Here is a 26,323-nt window from a genome sequence, read left to right on the forward strand (position 1 = left end):
GCAGCTATTTCCACAGATCATTTCTTTTACTTAAGTTGCTACCTGTGCCAGATTCCATGCCGCAATGTTCCTTTGTCTGTAAAAATGCGGATGAACAATACCTACCTCTTTGGCCACTGGGAGGATCAATGACTCAATTCCTGTGAAGTCCTTAATATAAGAGCTCAATAAATATTATGGGTGGGGGCAGATGTTAATAATGTTTCTTCTAAAGAGAATTTTGAGGGTGAGTGGTTTCCGTTTTTATTTTGTATACTCGTGAACTGTTTTCATTTTTGCCAGGCTATAATTACTACTGAAATTAAGAAAATAAGAAGCTGTATGCCCTTCTTTTAAATACATAAATGTTACACTTTCAGCTCTTCCCAGGAGCCCTCTGAAAACTCAGGCCCATTCACCCTCCACCACAGGCTCCCCTCACCATGTGTGTGTGTATGCAGGTTGGCATGCGTGTGTGCGGGGGGGGGGGGGGTTAATGGTCACTGCATTTATATTATTTACACATACTCCACTATATGTCCATGGTGTCGGGTTCTATTCGGCCCAGGAAGTCACATCATTTCTGTGCTGGGCTGCTCGGGAGTTCCGTACAGCAGCAGCTACCTGTTCTACCCCGCAGTGAAACACTGCCCAGGACCAGAACCACTGTGGGAGGTCATGAACTTGAAGACAGTCCGAGGGCTTGGAAATGCGAGAGATAGAAAGTGGCAAGAAGGAGAAACAGCTGCCTCGGAGTGCTGACTCCGCTGCTCAGCCACTCACCCCCAGCTCCCACCAGGGGGCTGTGTTGCCACAAACAGCCCACCCCACACCGCCCCTCCCACCCCCACCAGCTTTTGCTGCACAGTGGGCCACCGCCAGAAATTCCCTCCCACCCAGATTACTTAAGGACAATAAGGAATTATCCGAGAAAGAGGTGACGGGGGAGCCTGGGTGGCTCAGATGGTTAAGCATCTGCCTTCGGCTCAGGTCATGATCCCAGGGTCCTGGGATCGAGCCCCATGGCCAGCTCCTGGCTTAGCGGGGAGCCTGCTTCTCCCTCTGCCTCTCCCCCTGCTCGTGCTCTCTCTCTCTCTCTGTGTCTTGAATGAATAAATAAAAACCTTAAAAAAAAAAGAGGTGATGGGGCTGCTGCTAGGCCCTCAGACAACCATATGAAACAGACGTCTTCCCCCAACTCCTGGAGAACACAGAAATCAGGGGTCCCAAGGGAATGAGAGATTTAGGTGTTTGTAAAAGGAAGGAAGGAAATTTGGGAGGCTGGAGCCCTTTGAGGGGAAAACCAGCCCTGAACGGGATGACTTCAGGGCAATGGAAAGCCCTGGCAGGTATCAGAACAGAGAAAGGAGGGGAAGAAACTTTTCCTAGGGCTGATCCCGGAAATCCTCCTTGGACACACACTGCCCTTGGAAGCAGACCCCGGGAAGCTGGCTGGGTGTACCCCGATTCTGTGGGCTGCCCCAGAGGCCTTCACCACCACCGATAGTGCTGTTTGTATGGAGACACATAGAGCCCCAATAATTAACATACAAACAAGCAGTGGGAACCCAGCCCATTTATAATTTGGAGACAACATGTACTGTCTCCTCATTTGGGCTGCAACTTCCATACTTAACGAAAACTCTGACCACTGCCAAGTAGCTCAGAGTCTTGCCCTTTTTAGGTGCTCAGTAAATGTTTAATGATGACAGTAATGACACTTTGTGTCTAGGTATAGACAGTCCTCCAGCCGTGTGACTTCCAGACTGACTGTGTGTTGTCATTGCTGTGCTGTGCACTCTGTCAGGTTCTTCCCCAGCCAGGATCCCAGGGACTCGCCCACAACTCTGGCCTACCTGTTTGCTAGTTGCTGCTCGAAGTCCCCACATTGCCGCAAGAGCTCGCCACAGGTGGTTATTATCCTAAAAAAAACAAAAAGCACATCAAGTTCAAGTGTCTGGAATGTTGACATTTACAGGACAAACAAACATTGTCTCATTCATAAACATTCTAACTATTCACTCCTTTCGGGGGTGCTGGGTTCTGGAGAAGCGGTTAACCATCGGACAGTCTACCTGACATGTCTCACTAATCAGTAATTCATGGAGAAGGTAAACGCGACTCCCTTCTAACATCCTCAAGTCACAGGCCTCTCTGCTGGGAATCACAGTTCTTTCCCACAGGTCTCAGATAATCTTACACTTCCCAAATACTGAGGTGCTCTGGGGCTCTGTCCTTAAGAAAATGGGTTGGAAATACTTCATATCTAAAATTAAAAACCAGGGCACCTGGCTGGCTCAGTCAGAAGAGCATGTGACTCTTGATCTTGGGGTCATGAGCTTGAGCCGCACATGGGGTGTAGAGGTTACTTAAATTTAAAAACTTTTAAAAAATAAAATAAAATTTAGAAACCAACAATACATTTAAAAAATCATTCACCACAATCAAGTGGGATCTATTCCAGGGATGCAACAGTGGTTCAATATTTGCAAATCAGTCAACCTGATACATCACATCAACAAGTGAAGGGATAAAAATCATACGATCATCTCAACAGACGCAGAAAAAGCATCTGACAAAGTACAACATCCATTCATGACAAAAACTCTCAACAAAGTAGGTTTAAAGGGAACATATCTCAACATGATAAAGGCCATATATGAAAAACCCACAGCTAATATCATCCTCAATGGGGAAAAACTGAGAGCTTTTCCCCTAAGGATAAAGACAAGGAGGACTACTCTCACCACTTTTATTCAACATAGCACTGGAAGTCCTAGCCACAGCAATCTGACAACAAAAAGAAATAGAAGGCATCCAAACTGGTAAGGAAAAGGTAAACCTTTCACTATGTGCAGATGACACGATACAATACAGAGAAAACCCTAAGACTCCACCAAAAAACTAGAACTGATCGATGAATTCAATAAAGTCACAGGATACAATATCAATGTACAGAAATCTGTTGCATTTTTTACACTAATAATGAAGAAGCAGAAAGGGAAATTAAGAAAACAATCCCATTTATAATTGCACCAAAAATAATAAAACACCCAGGAATAAACCTAACCAAAGAGACGGAAAGACCTGTACTCTGAAAACTATAAAACATTGATGAAAGGAACTGAAAATGATACAAATGGAAAGATGTTCTATGCTCATGGTTGGAGGAACCAATATTGTTAAAATGTCCACACTCCCCAAAGCAATCCACAGATTTAATGCAATCCTTATCAAAATACCAACAGCATTTTTCATAGAACTATAACAAATAATCTTAAAATTTGTATGGAACCACAAAAGACCCTGAAAATAACCAAAGCAATCCTGAGAAAGATGAACAAAGCTGGTGGGATCGCAATCCCAGATTTCAAGATATACTGGAGTAATCAAAACAGTATGGTACTGGCACAGTAACAGTGACTGATCGACAGAACAGAATAGAGAGCTCAGAAATAAACCCACACATATATGGTCAATTATCTACGACAAAGGAGGCAAGAATATACAAGGGGTAAAAGAATAAATAAACCTCTTCAACAAATGGTGTTGGGAAAAGGGGACAGCCACATGCAAAACAATGAAACCGGACCACTTCCTCATACCACACACAAAAATAAACTCAAAATGGATTAAAGCTTAAATGTGAGACCTGAAATCATAAAACTTCCAGGAGAAAATACAGGCAGTATTTCTTTGACATCCGTCATAAATACATTTTTCTAAATATGTCTCCTCAGGCAAGGGAAACAAAAGTGAAATTAAACTATTGGGGCTACACCACCAAAATAAAAAGCTTTTACTTTTTGCGAAGGAAACCATCAACAAGACAAAAAGGCAATCTACTGAATGGGAGAAGATATTTGCAAATGATATATCCAATAAGGGATTAACATCCAGAATATATAAAGAACATATACAACTCAACACCAAAAAAACCCAGAAATAATCCAAATAAAAAATGAGCAGAGGACTTAGCAGACATTTTTCCAAAGACAGACAAATGGTCAACAGACACATGAAAAGATGTTAAACATCACTCATCATCAGGGAAATACAAATCAAAACCACAAGGAGATATCACCTCACACCTGTCAGAATGGCTACCATCAAAAATAAAAGTAATAATAAGCATGGGGGCTCCTGGGTGGCTCGGTCAGTTAAGCATCCAACTCTTGATTTCAGCTCAGGTCATGATCTCAGGGTTGTGAGATCGAGCCCCGCATCGGGCTCTGGGCTGAGTGTGGAGCCTGCTTAAGATTCTCTCTCTCCCTCTCCTTCTGCCAGGAAGGAAGGAAGGAAGGACGGAAGGAAGGAAGGAAGGAAGGAAGGACGGAAGGAAGGAAGGAAGGAAGGAAGGAAGGAAGGAAGGAAGGACAGAAGGAAGGAAGGAAGGAAGGAAGGAAGGAAGGAAGGAAGGAAGGACAGAAGGAAGGAAGGAAGGAAGGAAGGAAGGAAGGAAGGAAGGAAGGAAGGAAGGAAGACCAAGTTGGTGAGGATGTGGAGAAAAGGGAACCCTTGTGCACTGTTGGTGGGAATGCAAACTGGTGCAGCCACTGTGGAAAACAGTATGAAGCTTCCTCAAAAAATTAAAAACAGAACTACCATATGCTCCAGTAATGTCACTACTGGGTATTTATCCAAAGAAAACAAAAACACTAATTCAAAAGATATACCCACCCCTATGTGGATTGCAATGTTATTTACAATAGCCAAGATACGGAAGCAACCCAAATGTCCATCCATAAACAAACAGAGTATGTGGTATATATACAATGGACTATTATTCAGCCATAAAAAAGAATGAAATCTTGCCATTTGCAACCCCATGAATGGACCTAAAGGTATTATTCTAAGTGAAAGAAGTTAGAGAAAGACAAATACCATATGATTTCATTCATATGCAGAATTTAAGAAACAAAGCAAAACAAAAGAGACAAACAGATCCTTAACCTCAGAAAACCAACTGATGATTGCCAGGGGGAGGTGTGTAGAGGGATTGGTGAAATAGATAAAGGGGGTTAAAAAATTAAATTAAAATTTAAACCAAAATTCATTACTTAGTATTTGTTAGATGTCTGCTATTTGCAAGACAAAGAAAACTGTTTTTATATATAAGTATCTCTCTCTGATCCCATGAAAGGCAGAGGAAGAGTAATCCACTTGGCTTCTCAGAGATAAGCCTGAATGACCTTCATACCTGTATTTAATAATCCTTTAATTTTCAAGTAATTTTATGCTAGGCCTCAAACTCCAGCGACTGAGGCCTTCAACACTAAACTATAAATGTCAGGACAAATCCAAGGATTAAAAACATCTTAAGTCTAGTTAATTTTTAACTTCTCTAAAAGTGCCTATCCATCACCAGGGTGTCTGGGCATTCCATCATAAGAAAGGTTTATGAGAAAATGAAATATTCCACTTTTCACTTGCCTCGGTGCAACAGAATAACCTTGTACATAGTATTTTCTGGTATACCAAGCCACCACAGATGACAGAGGATATAGTTAGCATCTAGAACATTAAATTTCATCCAAAAAAAAAAAAAGTCCAGATCAGAGCCCATGAGGAGATTATCCAAATGGCCCTCGGAGGTGCTGGATCTGCTCTGATTAAAGACAGCTTTCAGGGGCGCCTGGGTGGCTCAGTTGATTGGGCGTCTGACTCCTGAATTCGGTTCAAGTCATGATCTCCGGGTCATGGGATCGAGCCTGGAGTCAGACTCCATGCTCAGCGTGGAGTCTGCTTCTCCCTCCCCCTCTGCCCCTTCCGTTGCTCTCTCACTCTCTCTCTAAAAATGAATAAATAAAATCCTTACAAAAAAAAAAGACAGCTCTCAGAGGGTCTGGATATGCTCTGGCGTGGACCACCATACTAAGAACTCCAAATGTCATGGGCACCCTGCACACACGACCTAGACCAGGGGTCAGGCAAGTGGGTGAAGGGCAACATCCCTCTTCAGAATGTACAACCATGAAGAATGGTTTTAAGGAAAAGAAATTCTGGGTTGCTTTTTATCTCAGCCTAAGAGTAGAGTGGCTACCCCACACGGTAGTAGGAGAACAAACAGTGGCACAGAGAACCTACCACCAGTCTGGCAGGGACTTCAGTGATCAGCCCCGGGAAGACGATGCGAACCCACTGCTCCTAGGGCTTCCAATGTTTAGGTGATGTTACAAATCTGGATTATGTTAAATCTGGTTTATAAATGTTGACAACTAACCCAAAATTTTGTAAATGATGTGATCAAGTCCCTAGGTCAGATCTGGCTACAGGCCAGCAGTCTGCACTTTCTGGCTGGACTTTTCAAGGGCCAAACCTTCTCAGGCCACTGCTGATCACATTCTTACCAGGGCTCAGGGCTTAGGGCAGCAGGGGTCTATCTATTGGCCCACAGGTCACAGGGGCTACCCCTAAGATCTGGCCGTCAACCACACTTGGGAGAGTCACCTCAATCTCTGTTATGGAACTCTAACATGGTCCTTTTCAAGGCAGATAATGTTGCCTTACCACTTAGTGGTATTGTGCTTAGATCTAAAAACAGGATCTGGGGTCCCTGGCTGGCTCAGTCAGTGGAACGTGTGACTCTTAACCTTGGGCCTGTGGGTTTGAGACCCATGTTGAGTGTATAGATAACTTAAAAAAACAAAAAAAACAAAAAACTAGGGGTGCCTGGGTGGCTCAGCTGGTTAAGTGTCTGCCTTTGGCTCAGGTCCTGATCCCAGGGTCCTAGGATCAAGCCCCATGTCGGGCTCCCTGCTCTGCGGGGTGTCTGCTTCTCCCCCTCCTTCCTGCTCAAGCTCTCTCTATCTCTGTCTCTCTCAAATAAATAAAATATTAAAAAAAAAACTTTAAAAAATTTAAAAATTAAAAAAAAGTAATAAAAATAGGATCCAATCAGCTGTGTATTTTCTAAAATATAAGCTCTAAGTTATTTTAGGCCTGAAAAATTATAGGCTAAGGGGAAAAAAATCTCAAACCAAATATAAAAAAAATGTAAGTCACCAAAGGACATGAAGAGTGCATACAGACTTTAAAACGCTTTAGCAGTGAGGGGGTCTTTCTGGGTTGCTATTGTCGTTGTTGTTTTTAATTGGCTTGTTTTTAGAGTTTAGAGTTTTTGCTTTAAAAAAAAAAAAGGAGTGAGAAAAAAAAAAAGAACCCCTTACAAACACATTTATCATTTTTACATATTATATGATGCATGTTTCTGCTTACAACATGGGGCACACATTTAAGTTACAGCCCTCATTTTTACCTGATGGAGTTCTGAAAAGCTGTCCAATCTTCTTGAAAGAGTGAGTTGGGAGGAATATCATCGAGCTTGCACTTCTTCCGTATTGACTGGAGAGTACTGGTGAAATCGGACACGTACCTATGAGGAAAGAAAAAACCCCGACAGGGATGTTATCGTAAAGTCCTCGGCTCTAAAGACACCTGGAATTACGTGGATTTGGACAAAGGGCTAAGGACCTCGAGAGCATCTTTAGAGGCTCCCACTGAGGAGTCAGACGACTTGTAAACTCTGACCACAGAAGGGTCTTCTCTTTATGGCTGGACCATCTTTCTCACCTGGAAGGACAGCTTTAAGAGAGATGCTCAAGACAAGACAGAAGGGAAGAGCCACTAAGACAAAGACTCTGGTGACCCACCAGGTGGTAAATGACTCCCCGGCCCAAAGAACTGTCCTGACATGTCATGGTCCCACTAAGATATCCAACCATCACCTAGCACAAGGTAAGGCAGCTCGCTGATGCCCAGGGTACTCTTGTGGGATTCTTACCCCCCCGCCCCCAATTTATTTTTTATTTTTATTTTTTTTTTTAAGATTTTATTCATTTATTTGACAGAGAGAGAGAGAGAACAAGTAGGCAGAGAGGCAGGCAGAGGGAGAGGGAGAAGCAGGCTTCCCGCTGAGTAGAGAGCCTGATGCGGGGCTCAATCCCAGGACCCCGGGATCATGACCTGAGCTGAAGGCAGCAGCTTAACCGACTGAGCCACCCAGGTGCTCCCCCCACCCCCAATTTAAATAGCCAAGCTCCATGGCAGGCAAGTGCCCAGCTTGAATGGCACAGGACGTGAAACTGGATTCGAAGCTGAAGCCCCTCCTCCTCAGGCTGCTCTTTGCTCCCCCAGTCAGTCCCCCAGCTGCTTTCCTTCACAGCACCCAGCACAAGTGTAAGTCCGTCGCTTTTTCATGTGTGTGTTTAATGTGCTAGACTAGAAGCTCCGGGAGAACACGGACTATCTCCTTGTAACTCATAACAGTGTCCCCAGGAATTAGCACAGAGCTGGGCACAAAAGAGACACCTGGAAAGTTTCTGGATGAATGCAGAACTTGAGCTGGGGCTCTGAGAAAGTGTCTGGGTGTCTTTGGGCCTGTTTCCTCATCTTTAAAATGGACTTAATTAATGGGGTCTTCTATATTGCCTCAGGGAGTCGTGATGATCAAATAAATGAAACAGGAGTTTCTGGGTGGCTCAGTTGGTTAAGTATCGGACTCTTGGTTTCAGCTCAGGTCATTATCTCAGGGTCATAAGATCGAGCCCTGCATTGCGCTCTGCACTCAGTGCGGAGTCTGTTTGTCCCTCTCCCTCCTCTCATGCATGCTCTCTCTCTCTCGCAAATAAATAAAATCTTTAAAAACTAAAATGAAATAATATAAAAAAAAGTTCTCTGAAAAGTATAAAATGAAAGCTGATGTGGGGTGTTGTTGTTTCTGAGGATGTACAGTTCTTGGAACATGAACGAATGTGTGCACGTCCTTGGGAAGGTGTGGTAAGGAGGACACGGGTGAGCGGGGGTCTTGTTCTCTGGAAACCACGAGGCTCCCTGAAAACCTAGGACATCGGTGTGCATCACAAGAAGCCTGACCTCTCCCCCTTCCCAAACCACTAGCTCTAAGTGAGGAAAATGGGATGTGCCCCCCAGGGCACAGCCCTGAAGACAGCTTTCTTGGAGGAATTGGTCCTTGGGGGAGGGGAGGGGCCTCAAGGGCCACCTGACAGGGGCATGGTGAGGAATATAATCATGCTTCAGTGTCAGGTTAAACAACTGGGCCACCACCCCACAACTATGACAAATGTGTCTTAGAAGAGTGTGCAACCCGATGATGCACCTGCTCGGGAGCAGCTCATGACAGGGTCCCTGGGACGCGGAGTGGGCAGCAGAGCACCTGGGGGTGGCGGGGGTGGGGGGTGGTGTTCCTGTTCAGACACAGTGTGTATCACATCACACTTTCACCACATTCGTCCCCAATCCTTCCAATTCTCTCTCACCATAAACATTTCCGGGTGTCTCTACCACGTAAGAGTCGCTGTGTTGCGGGCTCTAATTACCTGCTTTCACTTAATAGTCACGACTGCCATGGGGAGAGCATCATCACTTGACTCAGAGAAGACACCAGGATGCCAAGAGGTCCCAAGCAGTAAGCATCACAGCCGGTACTGTGCCCGGGGGCCTCCAACCCCAGAGCCTACACTCCCGACATAGCTGGAAAGCCCGATTCTGCAACCTCCTCTCACCTGCTATACCCGATGGCCTCACCCTAGTTCAAGTTCCTGCTTCCCCTGCGTGCTCCATCCTGCCGTCCCTAATGTTTTCCCCATGACTCAACAGTGTCCCACTTCAACCCCGCTTGGGTTAGCTTCACACTGATTGCCCTCATTTTATAGACGGCAGCTGCTGGGGTAGCTTCCAAATCTTCCCTTCTCAAGGTGACCTAGTTTCGCCACATCCCCTCTGTACAGTTTGAATTTTTAATATAGATCTGTGTTATTTTTTCAAATGAAGTAATCAAAATAACCAACAAAAGAACTAGAAGTAAAAACATCACTCACAAGAACGGAGAAGGGCAGGGGATAAGAGAGAGAACAGCCTCAGAGAACACTAGTTCCTCAAGATACAATAGTTAAGGTTGATAAACAAAAAATCTTTTTTAGGGGCGCCTGGGTGGCTCAGTCGTTAAGCGTCTGCCTTCGGCTCAGGTCATGATCCCAGGGACCTGGGATCGAGCCCCGCATCGGGCTCCCTGCTCGGCGGGAAGCCTGCTTCTCCCTCTCCCACTCCCCCTGCTTGTGTTCCCTCTCTCGCTGTGTCTCTCTCTGTCAAATAAATAAAATCTTTAAAAAAAACACAAACTTTTTTAAAGTACAGAGGGAAGAGCTGAACGTCGTAAAATGCTCAAAAGTGGGTATTTCTGAGCAGAAGGACTAAGGGTGGGCAGGAAGGGAGGAAACCTTTCACTTTTTTATACCTTTATGTATTTTTAAAAAAATTAATGCATTATTTTTGTTATTTCATAATAAAACTTTTAGATCTCAATAAAAAATTTCTTTCCATCCCCAAAATCCTGGTTAGTGGTGGAGACAGAAAGTGGCCAAGTCTGTCTGGTGAGACTTGTTGCTCATATGTCTCCTTCTACAGGAACACATCTGGGCCCCTCTGGTCACACCTCCACCTGAGAGCAGCGCCTGCATCCTTGGCAGCCCTACGGCCTACACTGTGAGCTGCCCTCTGATGGTGCTGACTGCCCACCGTGGTGACTGAGAGCTCCCAGGGGCCGGCCCAGCATTTCTGGAATGACAAGAGCTCCCTGAATTTACTACAGGAAAACAGCATTCTGTTTAAAAAAAAAAAAAAAAAAAATTCTTCTGGGGTGCCTGGGTGGCTCAGTCAGTTAAGTGTCTGACTCCTGATTTCAGCTCAGGTCATGATTGCAGGGTCATGAGATCAAGCCCCAAGTCAGGCTCTGTGCTGGGTGTGGAGCCTGCTTAAGATTCTCTCTCTCCTTCTGCTGCCCCTCACCCCACCCCAAGCTTGCACACTCTCTCTCTCTAAAACAAAATGCAAAATAAATCTCTTGAGACTGAGGGTAACTCCAATCTAGAACAAGCTACCAAGGGAAGGTCTTTGGAGAGCCTAAGAATGTATCTGTCTATAAGCTGGAGACTAGAGCTCTGACCTCCTGAGGGCCCTGGCGCCTTGACTGCACAGGTCAGAAACTCCAGCCTATGCTGCTTGCTCGCTTTTCCTTTTTCCTAACTCAACGTAACTTCATGTCCTCTTCTTTCCTTTCTTTCTTTAATCAGCTCTGTTGCAATGTAATTCACACACCGCACAATTCACCCATTTAAAGAGCACAATTCAATGGTTTTTAGTGTAGTCACAGAGCTGTGTGACCATCACCACAATCAACTTTAGAACATTTTCATCACCCAAAAAAGAAGCCCTGTACCTTTTGGTAGTCATCACGTCTCCTCCAAATGCCCACCTCTCCTCAGCCCTAGGTAACCATCAGTCTATTTTCTGTTTCTATTGATTTGCCTGTTTTGGACACTTCACACAGATAGAATCATATAACATGTGGTCTTTTATGACTGACTTCCTTTACTTGGCATGTTAATATTTTTCTCATTTTATATTTTTAATTACACAAGAAATGTCCTCCTTTTTTAAGAGTCAGAAAACAACAAATAAAGCTAAATTCCCTATGAACACCACCCTAGTCCTTTCCCACCTCCCCAAAGATAACTGATGTTTTGAGTGCGTGGCCTAACCTTCCACACATCAGGGCTCAGAAAACTTTCTGTTAAGGTCCAGGTATTTTAGGCTTTGTGAAGAGCAAGTTCTGTCCTAACTACTGGATTCTACCTTCATAGACCAAAGGTAAGTGAAGGGGCATGACTGCGTTCCAATAAAACTTTATTTACAAAAACAGAAGGCAGGCCAGATTTGACTCATGAGCTAGAGTTTGTCAACCCCTATTCTACAGGAATATATAACGCATGTTAAAGCATAAAAAAAGATCCAGAACAGGGATTGGTACTTTTGGGTTTTTTTTAAATAAAGCTTTCCTGGAATACGGCCATACCCATTCATTTATGTGTCATCTACAAAAGTCTCTATTGATTGGAAGGCCCACAAACCCTAAAATGCTTACCACGTGGCCCTCTGCAGAAAAAGCTTGCTGAATCCCACTATGGAAAATATGCCCTATTTTTTATATGTTCTTTTTACATATTGTATTAGACTCTACATAATATTCTGCAATTTCCTTTCCTTTTTTTCACTGGACACTGTTTTTGAGATCCATCAGTGTGGATATGTGCAGGTCTAATTCAAGCTGTAACTGCCATAGTTCCTTTGTATGAATAGACCATATCTTATTTAGCCATTGCCAAATTCATGGATATTCAGGTTGCTTCAAATGTTCCACTATCACTAATGGTGCTGCGAGGAAGATCCTTAAGATCGACCCCTTGGGGGATGCCTGGGTGGCTCACGGGGTTAAGCGTCTGCCTTCAGCTGAAGTCATGATCCCAGGGTCCTGGGATTGAGCCCCATGTCGGGCTCCCAGCTCAGCGGCAAGCCTGCTTCTCCCTCTCCTCCCCCTCCTCCCCACTTGTGCTCTCTCTCGCTATTTCTGTCTCTCTCTCAAATAAATAAAACCTTCAAAAAATTTTGAAAAGAAAAAAAAAAAGATTGCCCCCCCCGGGGTTCAGGTACACGTTCTTCTCCAGGGCTCAGAGCGGGAACACAGAACACACGCATTTTTAACTGGGGCAGACAGCACCCTCCGGTGTGCCCTGTCCCCACACCCCAGCCTTACTTGGCAAAGAGGGATTTCAGTGCTGACAGCAAGCCACAGGTCCCCAGGCCGTTGGTGAATCTGATGCATCTGTCGACGGCTGCAGAAGCCAGACTGAAGAGCTTGTTCACAGAGTGGCTCAACTCCTGCACACAGTCAATGACTTCGCCGTGCTCCTGGTCAGCGAATACGGACAAACGAGAGCCGCCTCAGACTCGAGAACAGATGAACAGACAACATTAAGATGGGGAAGACCTCCAAACCTCTTCACCAGTGGTCAGGCGGCAGAAACGCAGTCCCAAGCTGCGAAAGCCCTCCCAGAGCCCAAGCCAAGGGGATGACATCCACATGGCCCATGAGATCACAAACACCAACCCCTGGCAGAAAAGCCCTACATTTTTCATCTCTTCCCTTTTTCTGTGATTAGATGGCATCTCTCCTCTGGCTCTAAAGCTAGAATTCAAATTCCCTGTATCAAACACTCCAAAAGAATGTAGGGAAAGGAAAATGCTTCCTTCAGGGGCAAGAATGTAACTGAAATGGAACGGACTTTCTAGGCACGTCGCTAGAAAACTGAAAAATGGCAGGAGGTGGCAGAGTTTAACTAGTGTGAGATCTGCTCTTTAACATCAACTCGTGTCATGCTAGATCACCTTAATATTGGCAACGGAAATGCCTTCCCTCGCCCGTGGAGGCCCGCCCAAGCGAACCTGCCCCTGGGGCACCGTCCACGGAGGCTCGGCTCCTGTGCCCATCTGCAGATGTTCCTTAGACCGAAGGCTGCCATAATAAGAATTCATTAAATCAGGGAGATCATCAACTTATCCCCCCCAGAGATTTAAGTCTCTCATTCTGCTGGACCTTTATTTGAGATTTTAAATAGAAAATCAGTAGCATATCCGTGGTCTCATTTTACACTTGGATTGCAAGAGTCTACCAGGTACTTAGAGCCTCTTTTTTGCGAAGCTGTTCCCCATCTATGCACTTTCTCCGGTGCATCCCACCCCCCTCCCTGTGGCTGGCAGACCAAAGGACCCCTCCCTGGCCACTGGCAGTGCTGGGACATTACCAACGGCACCGCGCTGATCTGGATGAGGACGTTCTTCTCTTCCAGGTCGCCGTACTTCAGCTGGTACGGTTTGTATGGAGCATACACAGCCTCCACCAGTTCTGTGACTTTCACCAGGTTGTGCTCATCTTGAGGGAATCAAAAATTAAAATCAATAATGAACAAAGGGGCCGAAATTGCTGGAAAACAACGGGTGAATGGTACTCTACTGGAACTTCTCCGGTTTCATCTTAGGGGTGACTGCCTTTTGTTAATCTGCTTTGGCTGTTCGTGGAAGCTGCAGCAATCACTTCAGTAAATATTTTGATGAATTTGGGCTCTGGGTATAATTTGTCTAGAGCACTATCAAAGACGTCAACTCCCTTCGTCCCACAATCCACCATGGCTAAAAGAATCCCTTCAAATGATAACTCTAGTCAAGATGCAGTTCCAGAAGTGCTACAGAGAAAAGGCTCTGCAGGAAGAACACTTTTCCAGGACTTTAGAGACAGGATACCTCATATGCTAGGCATTCCAAAAATTCCTGTATTCGACTACATAAAAAAATATAAAGCATGTTTGTATCAAAAATCAAAATGGGCATATTCCAGGACACAGCAATTCAGCTTCTAGGCTGAACACTTACACCCAAGTGACTTCAGCATGCATTGATAATCTTTGCCTAAATAAACTTTTACACTGCTGATCTCCTAATCTTTTTGTTTCTTCTACATCTATTTGTAGGCCTTCTCTTGTAAAGAACAAATTTTCCTTTCTTGCTCTCTTTAATATAAAAATCCCCACAAACTCATAGATTCTTTTTATATTCATGCGTTATGATCCATTATTATCATTATTCATTTCGATGCTCGAATTATTTCGAATTTGGTCAGTGGTTGCCCCTTCAGGCTGCCTCCTGTAATATTTCTGACAGATCCCCTAATCAGCTTTTAAGTGCATCAGCTGGAATCCAAAATCTTCTCTAGCCTGCAAGGACCCACGCGGGCTGACCTCAGGAGGTGAAAGAGGGAGGCAGTGAAACACAAAGGCTCTTTTATCCAAGCTCCCCTGCCTCTTACTTACGTGACTTTGTACAATGACAGACCTTTGGATGCCTGTTTCCTCAACTATAAGTTAAGGTTAATACTGGCGTCAATCTTATAAGGCCTTAGTGGAGATTACATAAAATCTGTGTCTAGCATGTGGTAACACTTCATAAAAGCCAGCTCTTTTTATTTATTACTGCCCCAGCCTTTCCTCCTTCACAATTCCCCTGGCCTCCAGCCTTCTCTCCAGTTCCTCGGAAGCACCAGGCTCCCTTCCGGTCACGTGCCGATCCTTCTGTCTGGAAGGACCTTGTTCTCCCTTATCCTCCGGGATCTGGTCACCACCCATTTTTCTTCCAGGACTCACTCAGCTCAAGTCACCGGGCTCGATCAGCTTTGTTGGCTCATATATGCTCCTAGAACCACTCGGCTTTTCTTCAAAGTACTCATCTCATTTTGTAATTATACACCCATTACTATGATCATTAGGTTATCTCCCACTGGAATAGATGTTGGGTAACAGCAGGGACAGTGTCTAGTTTCGCTCGGCATAGCAACCTCAGCATCCAGCATTCCAGCACTCGTCCATTTGTAGTTGAGTGAATAAATTAAACATGTTGTGACCTATCCATAAAGTAGTCATGAAAAATAATTGGACATCTATACATATAAAACACACACACAGCTGGAAACCAGAAATACAACTGGGAAGGCAGAAGGTAAAAATCTGTGGTGGTGGATCTGATTTGGAACAATAAGTATAAACTGGAAATATGTATTTCCTAGCTCTGTCCAACAAAAGGTCCTAGAAGCCCAGCAGTAATGAGTACCCTCGGTGTCCAGACCTTGTTCTAATACCATTTCCCACTAGAAGACACCAGGCTCCTTGGCAAAACACAGGTCTGAGACAGGGAAGGTATGTGTTCCTGGAACAGTTTGTGCCAAACAGCAAGAAAGCTCTCAAAGACTGATGGGCACATGTCAAAAAGATCCAGGAGGCAGCCCAAAGGGGCAACCACTGACCAAATTTGAAATAGTTCAAGCATCAAAATGAATAGTGGCAATAACAAATCATAACACAAGGAGTAAAAAAAAGAATCCATGAATTCACAGTGATATGAAAGTGAGGAAAGGGGGCACCAGGCTGGCTCAGTCAGAGAAGCATGAGACTCTTGATCTCAGGGTTGTGAGTTCAAGCACCACATGGGATGTAGAGATTACATATTTAAATAAAACTTTAAAAAAAAAAGTGAGGAAAGAAAGGGAAATCTCTTCTTTATAAAAGAAGCCCTGTAATGGGGCGCCTGGGTGGCTCAGGCGTTAAGCGTCTGCCTTCGGCTCAGGTCATGATCACAGGGTCCTGGGATCGAGCCCCACATCGGGCTCCCTGCTCCGTGGGGGGGGCCTGCTTCTCCCTCTCCCACTCCCCCTGCTTGTGTTCCCTCTTTCGCTGTGACTCTCTCTGTCAAATAAATAAATAAAATCTTTAAAAAAAAAAAAAAAAAGGCCTGTAAATAGATGTAGAAGAAATGAGAGAATTAGGAAATCATCATTTTATAATCAGCAGTGTAAAAGTTTATTCAGGCAAGGATTATCAACAGATGCTGAAATCACTGGGTAAATGTTTTTTGAGGATTAGTATATTCCTATGGGCTCAAAGCATCACCCCATGGATTACTTTTTTTTTTTTTTTTAAGATTTTATTTATTTATTTGAGAGATAGAGAGTGAGGAGAGAGCAGGTGCGGTGAGGAGCCGAGGGAGAAGCAGACTCCCTGCTGAACAAGAAGCCAGATGTGAGGCTCCATCCCGGGACCCTTAACCTGAGCCAAAGGCAGACACTCAACCGACTGAGCCATCCAGGCACCCCAAGGATTACTTATTAATTACAAAGAGGAAGAAGTACCGTAATAATGGAGAGATCTAGTGGATACATCTACCAAGTGATTAATCCAACCATCACCAATGACTGGACATTGTGTCTCCTGATGTGATGCCACAGGAAATACACACCATCATCAATGTAGCATTCTTGCCAAAATATTTCATCTAAATTTAATCTTGAGGAATCAAACAGTTCCAGAATATGGGACATTCTACTAGAAAATTACCCTGTATTCTTCAAAGAGGTCAGTGTCATGAAAGACAAAAGACAGATTAAGAGATTAAAGAGACAAGACAACCAGGTACATTGTGCATCAACTGATCTTAAAGAGAGGCAGAGGTGGGGAAGCAGCTATGAAGACTTCTGTGGAAAAAAAAAACTTTTGTGGAACAAATGGAAAAATTCATATATTAGGTGACATTACTGAGTAAATATTAAATTTGGGAAAGTTAATAACAGTAACAAAATACTCTATTAAAAACATATTTAAGGAGGGGCACCTGGGTGGCTCAGTCAGTTAAATGTCTGCCTTCTGCTTGGGTCATGATCCCAGGGTCCTGAGATCAAGCCCCAGGTCAGGCTCCCTGCTCAGTGGGGAGTCTCCTTCTCCCTCTGCCCCTCCCCCTGCTCATGCTCTCTCTCTTTCTCTCTCAAATAAATAAAATATATTTTTTAAGATTTTATTTATTTCTAAAAAAAAAAAAAGATTTTATTTATTTCTTTGAGAGAGAGAGGGAAGGGGGGGGAAGAGCATGGGGGTGGGGGGCGGGGACAAGCAGACTCCCTGCTGAGCACAGAGCCTGACGTGGGGCTTGATCCCAGGACCCTGGAACCATGACCCAAGCCAAAGGCAAACACTTAACCGACTGAGCCACCCAGGTGCCCCAATAAATGAAATCTTTAACAAAATATATTTAAGGAGCAGCTGGGTGGCTCAGTCAGTTAAGCGTCTGCCTTCGGCTCAGGTCATGATCCCCAGGTTCAAGTCTCTGGTTAGGCTTCCTGCTCAGCAGGGAGTCTGCTTCTCCCTTCCCCTCTGCCCCCAACCCCCATTCGTGCTCTCTCTTGCTCTCGCTCTATCTCAAATAAATAAATAAAATCTTTAAAAAAATATATTTAAGGATACAGAGACACTCTCATTCATAAAGAATCTGTACACGTATATAACACAAAATACTGTTTCAAGATGGGAGATGGAGAATGACCTTCCTTCTTTGTGTTTTCTGGGTTTTTCTATAATGAATACCTATTGTTTATTAATTATAAAATCAACTTAAATTATCTTAAATATTTAGTTTTTCTATTGCATAATCTTTAATATATTTCTAATTATGCCATGTGATGCATTAATTACTAAAATAGAAAAAACGTTAAAGGCAAAATAGAAAGTTAGAAAATATATCTGCAATATACTGGATAAACAATGGAAAAAAATCCTTACTACATAAGGATATTTTGGGAAGATACACCAAATTTTTAACAGTGGTTTTATATATATATATGTATTTATTTCCATTTGTGGAAAATGTGTATTTATATTTGAATTACTGGGAGAAAATAGAAGGCTGCCAGAGGCTCTCTCTGAGTGCTGAGGTGGTGAATCATCTTTATTCTTCTGTATTTTTAGATTTAAAAAAATACTTTTTTGAAAATTTCAATAGGAATCCTTAAAAATCTAAATTTCTATGGCTGGCTAACAAAGCACTTCTATGTCTGATTCTTTGGAGGGTGGTTCTCTCTTCTTCAAGAATGTCCTTCACCAGTGGGAGGAAGGCAACCTGCCCTTCTGCCTTTTGCCCTACCTTCATTCTACTCTGCCCTAGCGGGGAGCATGTCCTACACTCTAGCCCCTGGGACACCGCATCCTGGTCCCCTGGAAGCTATCCACAGCCCCTCAGCCTCTCCCACAACCGAGACCTGCCGAATGAGTGAGCCAAAACACCTATGAATCATCTGGAACTCGAACAATAAACACATTCCCTGGAATGTACGAAGTAATTATACGCAAATGTAATTAAAGAGAATAACTATTAAATACACCAAGTTGGTGACACATAGCAGCCAAATGGCAGAAGCTTCCTGAAGCGATTTCCTGATTTGACAGCAGCATGCGTCACAAGATCGGTGCTACTTGAAAGTTTATGACGCTTTTAACTTACAGGAGACACAGGTAACATACCACTGCTGTTTTCCTAAATGGGAACTAGGAGTGCTTTGCTCCCAGATATAGCTAGGGAATACCCATGTTCCCCGTAACCATCCTTAGTCCTGACACAGCCTCTCTGTCCTTAAAAACTTGCCGATTCCCCATCAAAAAGCTCCTCTAACCTATTTGTTCTCTTCAACTTACTTTTTAGGTTGAGTTGTCTGAGGTTTTATGATGCCTCAAAGGGAAGAGGACTCTACCCTCCCAATGTAACCGGCTGCCAATTCAAGGCCACCGATGCCCAGCTACCTCTTTTACATTCTAAGCCCCTGCTGAAGAGCCCATCACTTCCCCAGAGCATGCAAAGCCCCTAGGTAGCACTGGGCTTGGTTAATACATTAGGCAACAACCAATTCCATAATGGCAATGCTTTCATGGAAAAGCATGGAAATCAGTCATCTGAAAAGACAGACAAACCCAGGCCCCAGAAGCTTCAAAAAGAGCAAGTGAAGACAAGCCAGAAGGAATGTTTACATGGGTGGGGGAGCTGCGCCATCTCCAATCCCTTGGCAAAGTGGGTGGTGGTGTCATAGAACTCTAGCAGCTTGAGGAGCTCCAGCTCAGGCCCTGCCCTCTCCACGCTGGAGCTGAGGCAGTCGGGCAGAGTGGGCAGCAAGGTCCCCAGAGTCTGAATCAGCAGCACGGTCACCACCTCGTGGGGGTTCTTGAAAACCTACAGTGGGAGAGAGGTATCTGCGTTAGCACACAGGACCAAAGAGGAGCATACCTTTTAAAAAAGAAGCAGTCTCCTGGACTGCTCTCAGAGAAATCTCTCCAACAGCTGGAAAGTGGCCTAGTCAAGAGCTTTAAGCCCCAAGCAGTCCTTACCCCAAACTCGAACAAGCTCAGAAAGCCAAGTAACTGGCAGAACTTGCAACTTGTCCCAAACAATTGGCTACTTCATGTCTATTACTGGCGCCCAGTGCCTCTTTTCAAATCTATCACATGTAGTATTTAGATGGCCACCCAAAACTGGCCAGCAAGGATCGTGTGGATGACAGTGCAGAAACTGGGAGTGTGTGGGAGGTGGGGAACAAAATGGAATTAAAGAACAGCAATTCACCGAGTCAGGGTTGGAGGATATTTAGCCAGATTTGCAGACGAGCCCACAGCCACCTCTCTCTCCCCTTGACACAGATCTTCGGTAAAGATGGATTTATCTTTTATTCTAAGGACGACCAGGAAGAGTGTATCCAGGGCCTTTTAGATTATAGATTCACTTATTCACTAAGAGTCTTTTTTTCCTGTTTCATACACTACTGATCTCTTGGACAAAACTGGAAAAATGTACACAGTACATTTAGAGAGGGGTCTCAGAGACACCCCTGTGTTGATCAAGTGCTTTTTTTTTTATCATAACATAACTTAAATATGCACAAACATGAAAACAAGATATAAGACCATTCTTAGGTAACTCTAAGGCCAAAAAAGGTGGAAGTTTAAAAACTATAAAATCAATAAACTCAAATTTTATGAGAAAAGACCCTGAGAGGAATGAAAATGAAAACACAACTTCCCCAAAGTTACGGGATATAGCAAAAGCAACACTAAGAGGGAAATTTATAGCTTTAAACACATACATTAAAAAGGAAGAAGATCTCGGGCGCCTGGGTGGCTCAGTTGGTTAAGCAACTGCCTTCGGCTCACATCATGATCCTGGAGTCCCAGGATCGAGTCCCGCATCGGGCTCCCTGCTCAGCGGGGAGTCTGCTTCTCCTTCTGGCCCTCCCCCTCTCATGTGCTCTCTCTCGCTCTCTCTCAAATAAATAAATAAAATCTTTAAAAAAAAAAAAAAAAGGAAGAAAATCTCAAATCAATAACCTAATAACACATTAAGGAACAAGAAAAAGAAGAAACTAAACCCAAAGCTAGCAGAAAGAAGGAAATAATAAAGATTAGAGCAGAGATAAATGAAATAAAGAATAAAGAATAAAAAGTTAATTTAAAAAATCAACCAAACTAGCTGGTTCTTTGAAAAGACCAACAAAACCGACAAACCTGTTATCTAGACTGACAAAGAAAAAAAAAAAAAAAGAAGCCTTGAATTACTAAAATCAGATACAAAGGTGGGTACATTTACTACAATTTTACAGAAATAAGAGGGATTATAAGAGAATATGATGAACAAGTATATGCCAACAAATTAGATAACTTAGATGAAACAGACAAATTCCTAGAAACACAATTTGCCAAAACTGATTGAAGAAGAAATAGAAAATCTGAATAGTCCTATAACTAACTAGGAAAGAGGCAGAATCAGTAATCAAAAGTGTGTTGCCCCAAAATTCATATGTTGAAGTCCAAACCCCCAGTATCCCAGAATGTGACTATCTTTGGACCTATGAGCTTTAAAGAGGCAATTAAGGTAAAATGGGTCATCTGGGTGGGCCTTTATCCAATCTGACTGGTGTCTTTATAACAAGAGGAGATCAGGGCACAGACACCCATAGAAAGAAGACATAGGTAGAAGAATGCCACCAGCAAGCCAAGAGAGGTCTCAGAAGAAACCAACCCTGCCAATAACTTGACCGTAGACTTCTAGCCCCCGGAACCATAAGAAAATGAATTCCTATTGTTTAAACCACCCAGTCTGTGACATTTAGTTATGGCAGTCCTGGCAAACTAATACAAAACACTTTCTAACTCATTCTATGAAGTCAGCATTAACCTGATACCAAAGCCAACCAGACAGTAAAAGAAAATTACAGACCATTTCTCTTACAAATACACAATCAACAATACCCAACAAAGTAACAGTAAACTACATTCAGCAACCATATTAAAAGGATTATACACCATAACCAAGTGGGATGGGTCTACCAAATGAAGAGTGGTTCAATATATAAAAATTAATCAATGTAATATACTACATTAACAGAATGAAGGGAAGAAAACACATGACCATCTTGGTTAATGCAGAAAAAAGCACTTGATAAAAACAGCCTTTATGTTAAAAAAAAATAAAACAAACAACCAAAAAACTCAATAAACTAGGAATAGAAAAGAACTTCCTCAACATGATAAAGGTCACATTAAGAAAAACAGCTATCATACTCAATGGTGAAAGACTGAAAGCTTTTCCCCTAAGGCCAGGAACAAGACAAGTATGCTGTTTTATTCAACATAGTACTGGAAGTCCTAGCCAGAACAATAGGACAAGAAAAAGAAATAAAAGGCATCTAAATTGTAAAAGAAGAAAAAAATTATCTCTGTTCATAAACTATATGTAGAAAACTCTAAAGAATTCACACACACACACACAAACTGTTAGTGTTAATAAGCAAATTTGGCAAAGCTACAGGATATAAAATCAACAAGCAAAAATCAGTTGCATTTCTATACACTAGCAAGGAACAACCCAAAAAGGAAATTGAGAAAACAGTACCATTTATAACAGCACCAAAATGAATAAAATAGGAATAAACATAACCAGGGAGCTGAAAGACCTGTATGCTGAAAACAATAAAAAACTGCTCAAGAAATTAAAGACACAAATAAATGGCAAGACCATCCTGTGTTCATGGATTGGAAGACTTAATACTGTTGGAGTGCCTGGATGGCTCAGTAGGTTCAGCGTCTGCCTTCGGCTCAGGTCATGATCCCAGGGTCCTGGGATCGAGTTCCGCATCGGGCTCCCTGCTCCTTGGGGAGCCAGCTTCTCCCTCTCCCTCTGCCTGCTCCCCCTGCTTGTGCTCTCTCTCTCTCAAGTAAATAAATAAAATATTTAAAAAAAGAAGAATGACATTGGCTAACTCTCACTTCCAGATTTCAAAACTTCCTACAAAGGAACACTAATCAAAACAGCGTGGCACAAGCGAAAGGATAGACACATAGTCCAATGGGATAGAGAGCCTAGAAATAAACCGTCACATACATGGTCGAATAATTCTCACCAAGAGTGCCGAGACCATTCAATGGGCAAAGGACAGACTTTTCAACAAATGGTGCTCTGAAAACTGGATATCCACATGCAAAAGAAAAACACTGGAACCTTACTTTGCACCATTACAAAAAATTAACTCAAAATTAATTAGATCCAAACATCAAGAGTAATGTATAAAAATCTTAGAAAAAACATTTGTTTGGACGCCTGGGTGGCTCAGTCGGTTAAGCATCTACTCTTGGCTTTGGCTCAGGTCATTATTTCAGGGCTGTGAGACTGAGCCCAGCATTGGGCTCTGCACTCAGCAGACAGTCTGCTTGAGATTCTCTCCCTCTCCCTTTGTCCCTCTCCTGCTTGCTTTCTCTCTCTAAAATAAATAAATAAATCTTAAAAGAAAAAGGAAAAAACACTGGGGAAAATCTTCATGACCTTGGATGTGGCAATAGCTTCTAAGTGCAACACCAAAAGCACAGGCAACAACAGAAAAACAGATAAACTGGGCTGCATCACAATTAAAAACCTGTGCATCAAGGAACACTGCAAACAGACTGAAAAGACAACCCGTGGGGTGGGAGGAAATACTTACAGATCATATATCAATAAGGGATTAATATCCTAAATACAGATTGAACTCAAAACATAAAACCAAAACCCAACTCAAAACTGGGCAACGGACTTCAAGAGAATTTTCTCCAAAGAAAATAATACAAATGGCTGATAAACAAATGAAATGATGCTCAACATCATTAGTCATTAGGAAAACACAAATCGAAACCACAGTGAGGTACCACTTCACATCCATTAGGATGGCTATCATTAAAAAAAAAAGAAAGGAGGGGCGCCTGGGTGGCTCAGTTGGTTAAGCATCTGCCTTCAGCTCAGGCCATGATCTCAGCGTCCTGGGATCGAGTCCTGCATCGGGCTCCCTGCTCCGCGGGGAGTCTGCTTCTCCCTCTCCCTCTGCCCCTCACCCCCCACACTCTTGCACTCTCTCTCTCTCAAATAAATAAAATCTTTAATAAATAAATAAACAAACAAGCAAAAGGAAAAGAAAATAACAAGTGTTAGGGTGGATGTGGAGAAACTGGAACCTTCATGTATTTGCTGGTGGGAGGGTAAAATGGTACAGCTGCTGTGGAAAAACAGTCTGGCGGTTCCTCAAAAGGTTAACATGATGATATGATCCAGCAATTCCATTCCTAGGTGTACACCCCAAAGAACTGAAAACAGGGATCCAAATAGGTATATGTACACCCATGTTCACGGCAGCATTATTCACAATAGCCAAAAGGTGGGAGCAGTCCAAGTGTTTATCAACACATGAATGGATAAACAGAATGTGGTAGATATACATAATGGAATATTATTCAGCCATAAAAAAGGAATGGAAAATTCCAGTATCTGCCACAACACAGATAATCCTTGAAAACATTATGCTAAGTGGAATAAGCCAGACACAAAGGACAGATACTGTACAATTCTGCTTCTAAGAGCGATCTAGAATAGGAAAATACAGAGACAACAGAACAGAGGATACCAGGGCATGGGGGAAAAGGGCTTGGGGAGTTAATACTTAACAGTCACACAGTTTCTGTTTGGGATGATTAAAAAGTTCTAGATACAGAGAGTGGTAATAGTTAATCAACACTGTGAATATACGCAATGCTGCTTAACTGTACACTTAAAAACGGTAAATTTTATGTTATGTATATCTCACCACAATAAAAGAAAAAGTCACTTCAACTTTAAAACCAGCAAAATTCACAAGAATAGGACAGATGAAGATGACACCCTGCAAATAAACTTTTTCATCATGAATTCAATCTGAGCACAGGTTCCTTTGAGCTCACAGCATCCCTCTACTGCTTTGCGGTGTGTGATGAGGACTCTCGCACTGCTTCTATCTCTAGGCAAACTACCGACTACAAAGGAAACATCAAGTTGGCTATGGCATTAAACAGAATGCACTCGGTGCCACTGCATACATCATGTAAGTACTGAGTTTGTCCCCAACAGAACAGGGACACCAACATGGTTATCAACATGAATGCACCTACTCAATCACATGACAGCCATTGGTCCTATGGCGATCATGTACATAATCCAAACTATGCTTTTTTTTTTTTTAAGATTACCAAAATAATAGAGAATTCACAAAACTTTGGTGAACACCTGTTTAGTTTGATAAACGTCCCTGCTGGAATCTGAGAGAAAGGAACAGAGGAAAAAACCAAACAAGCCAACGAAGAATGAAAGGACCAAACTATGGAAACCTCCCCGATTCGTACTCCTTGAGCAACAGTCTTCCAACTGTCTCCCGGATGCCACAGTTGAGGTGGGCCACTCTTTCTTGGCATCTAAGTGTCTCAAACTGGAATTCATCCTCTCCCCCTGACCTTCCCAGACCTGCTTCCCTCAACTTTCATATTTCTGACAGTAGCATCTCCCTTCCAGCACAATGAAAATCTCCCCTCTGACTTTTCCATTATCAGTTACTAGGCCTTAACAACTGTCCACTCTTCTTGAACTGGATGCCTTTTACTCATTGTGTGAGGCCAAAGCTTCCTGCCTCGTCTCCAACCTTTCCTCATCAGATCACTCCTTCACTACCTCCAAATTCGTTATTTTTTAAATGTTATTTTTAAGACTTACTTACGTTTTCAATATTTAAATATTTTAAGATTCATCAATTATTAACATCCTGCCACATCTGCTTTATTTCTCTCTCTGACACAGGTCTCATGACAGGCACCTCAGCATGTACCTCTTAAAAATGGGGCCATCCTGGGGCACCTGGCTGGCTCAGTCGGTGGAGCATGCGACTCGATCTCAGGGTTGTAGGTTTGAGCCCCAGGTTGGATGTAGAGATTACTTAAAAACAAACTCTTTAAAAACAACAACAACAACAAAACGGGGGTATCCTCTTACATCACAACATTACAACTCATCAAACTGAAATAATACCTTTACGGTCCAAGTTCAAATTTCCCCAACTGTCCCTATAATGTCCTTGATGGCTTTTTTGTCATCATGCAGAATCCAATCAAGGATCATGCAGTTACATTTAGTTGTCATTCATTCTTTTTTTGTCTCCTTTAATCTAAAATCAACTCTTTTTTTTCTTTCACAAAATGGACATTTTGGAGAATCCAGGACAATTGTTTCACAAAATGGTCTTGCATTTGAATTCGTCTGCATGTTTCCTCATAATAGCATTAGGGTTAAGCCTTCCGGGCAGGGAAACTACATAGGTAATGTTTTGACACCAAAATCATTCTTAAAACAGTAATGTCATCATTCACTCTGTGGCTCCTGTGTGGCGGAAAATGCCATGCCGAGAGGCTTTGGGAAAATAAGTGATGGCAAATGTCCACTGGAAATGAAGTTCCTCTGTCTCGTTGTCCCCTAAGTCAGAGGGCACCTTTCAAACTGCACTCTTCCTCGAACACTGGGTGTACTGTGTGAACAAGGGAAACTAACTCTAGGCCAGGTACGTTTCACCTGAAGTTAAGATAAAAACAATCCTGTTTGGTCAAACACCACCTGACCAAGGGCCTCTTGCTTCTAGATCAGGAGATAATGGCCTTCAGGAATTCCACAGGCTCCCTGGCTGAACAACACGCAATACTGCCACATTAGATTCTATTTAAGATACAGAGAAGCACGATAAGAAAAGTTTTAAGGAGAC

General features: G+C 43.0%; 1 protein-coding gene across 5 annotated transcripts in view; it reads right to left on the reverse strand.

Annotated features, from left to right (window-relative positions):
* COG7 (component of oligomeric golgi complex 7) overlaps window positions 1-26,323 on the reverse strand; it is a 73,687-nt gene that overhangs the window by 23,165 nt on the left and 24,199 nt on the right. For all 5 annotated transcript variants that reach the window (XR_010411924.1, XM_064592806.1, XM_064592804.1 and 2 more), the window contains exons 7-11: window positions 19,227-19,425; window positions 13,638-13,765; window positions 12,590-12,744; window positions 7,238-7,354; window positions 1,836-1,901 (exon numbers count right to left, since the gene is read on the reverse strand). Coding sequence is in view for 4 of the 5 variants with exons in the window: in XM_064592806.1 (XP_064448876.1) it covers window positions 1,836-1,901; window positions 7,238-7,354; window positions 12,590-12,744; window positions 13,638-13,765; window positions 19,227-19,425 (665 nt within the window). In the remaining variant the exon portion in view is untranslated. The remainder of the gene's footprint in view (window positions 1-1,835; window positions 1,902-7,237; window positions 7,355-12,589; window positions 12,745-13,637; window positions 13,766-19,226; window positions 19,426-26,323) is intronic.

Source organism: Mirounga angustirostris, unplaced genomic scaffold (genome assembly GCF_029215605.1).
Source record: "Mirounga angustirostris isolate CCGP_5_RB_7025 unplaced genomic scaffold, mMirAng1.0.hap1 SCAF_5, whole genome shotgun sequence".
Lineage (NCBI taxonomy): Eukaryota > Metazoa > Chordata > Mammalia > Carnivora > Phocidae > Mirounga > Mirounga angustirostris.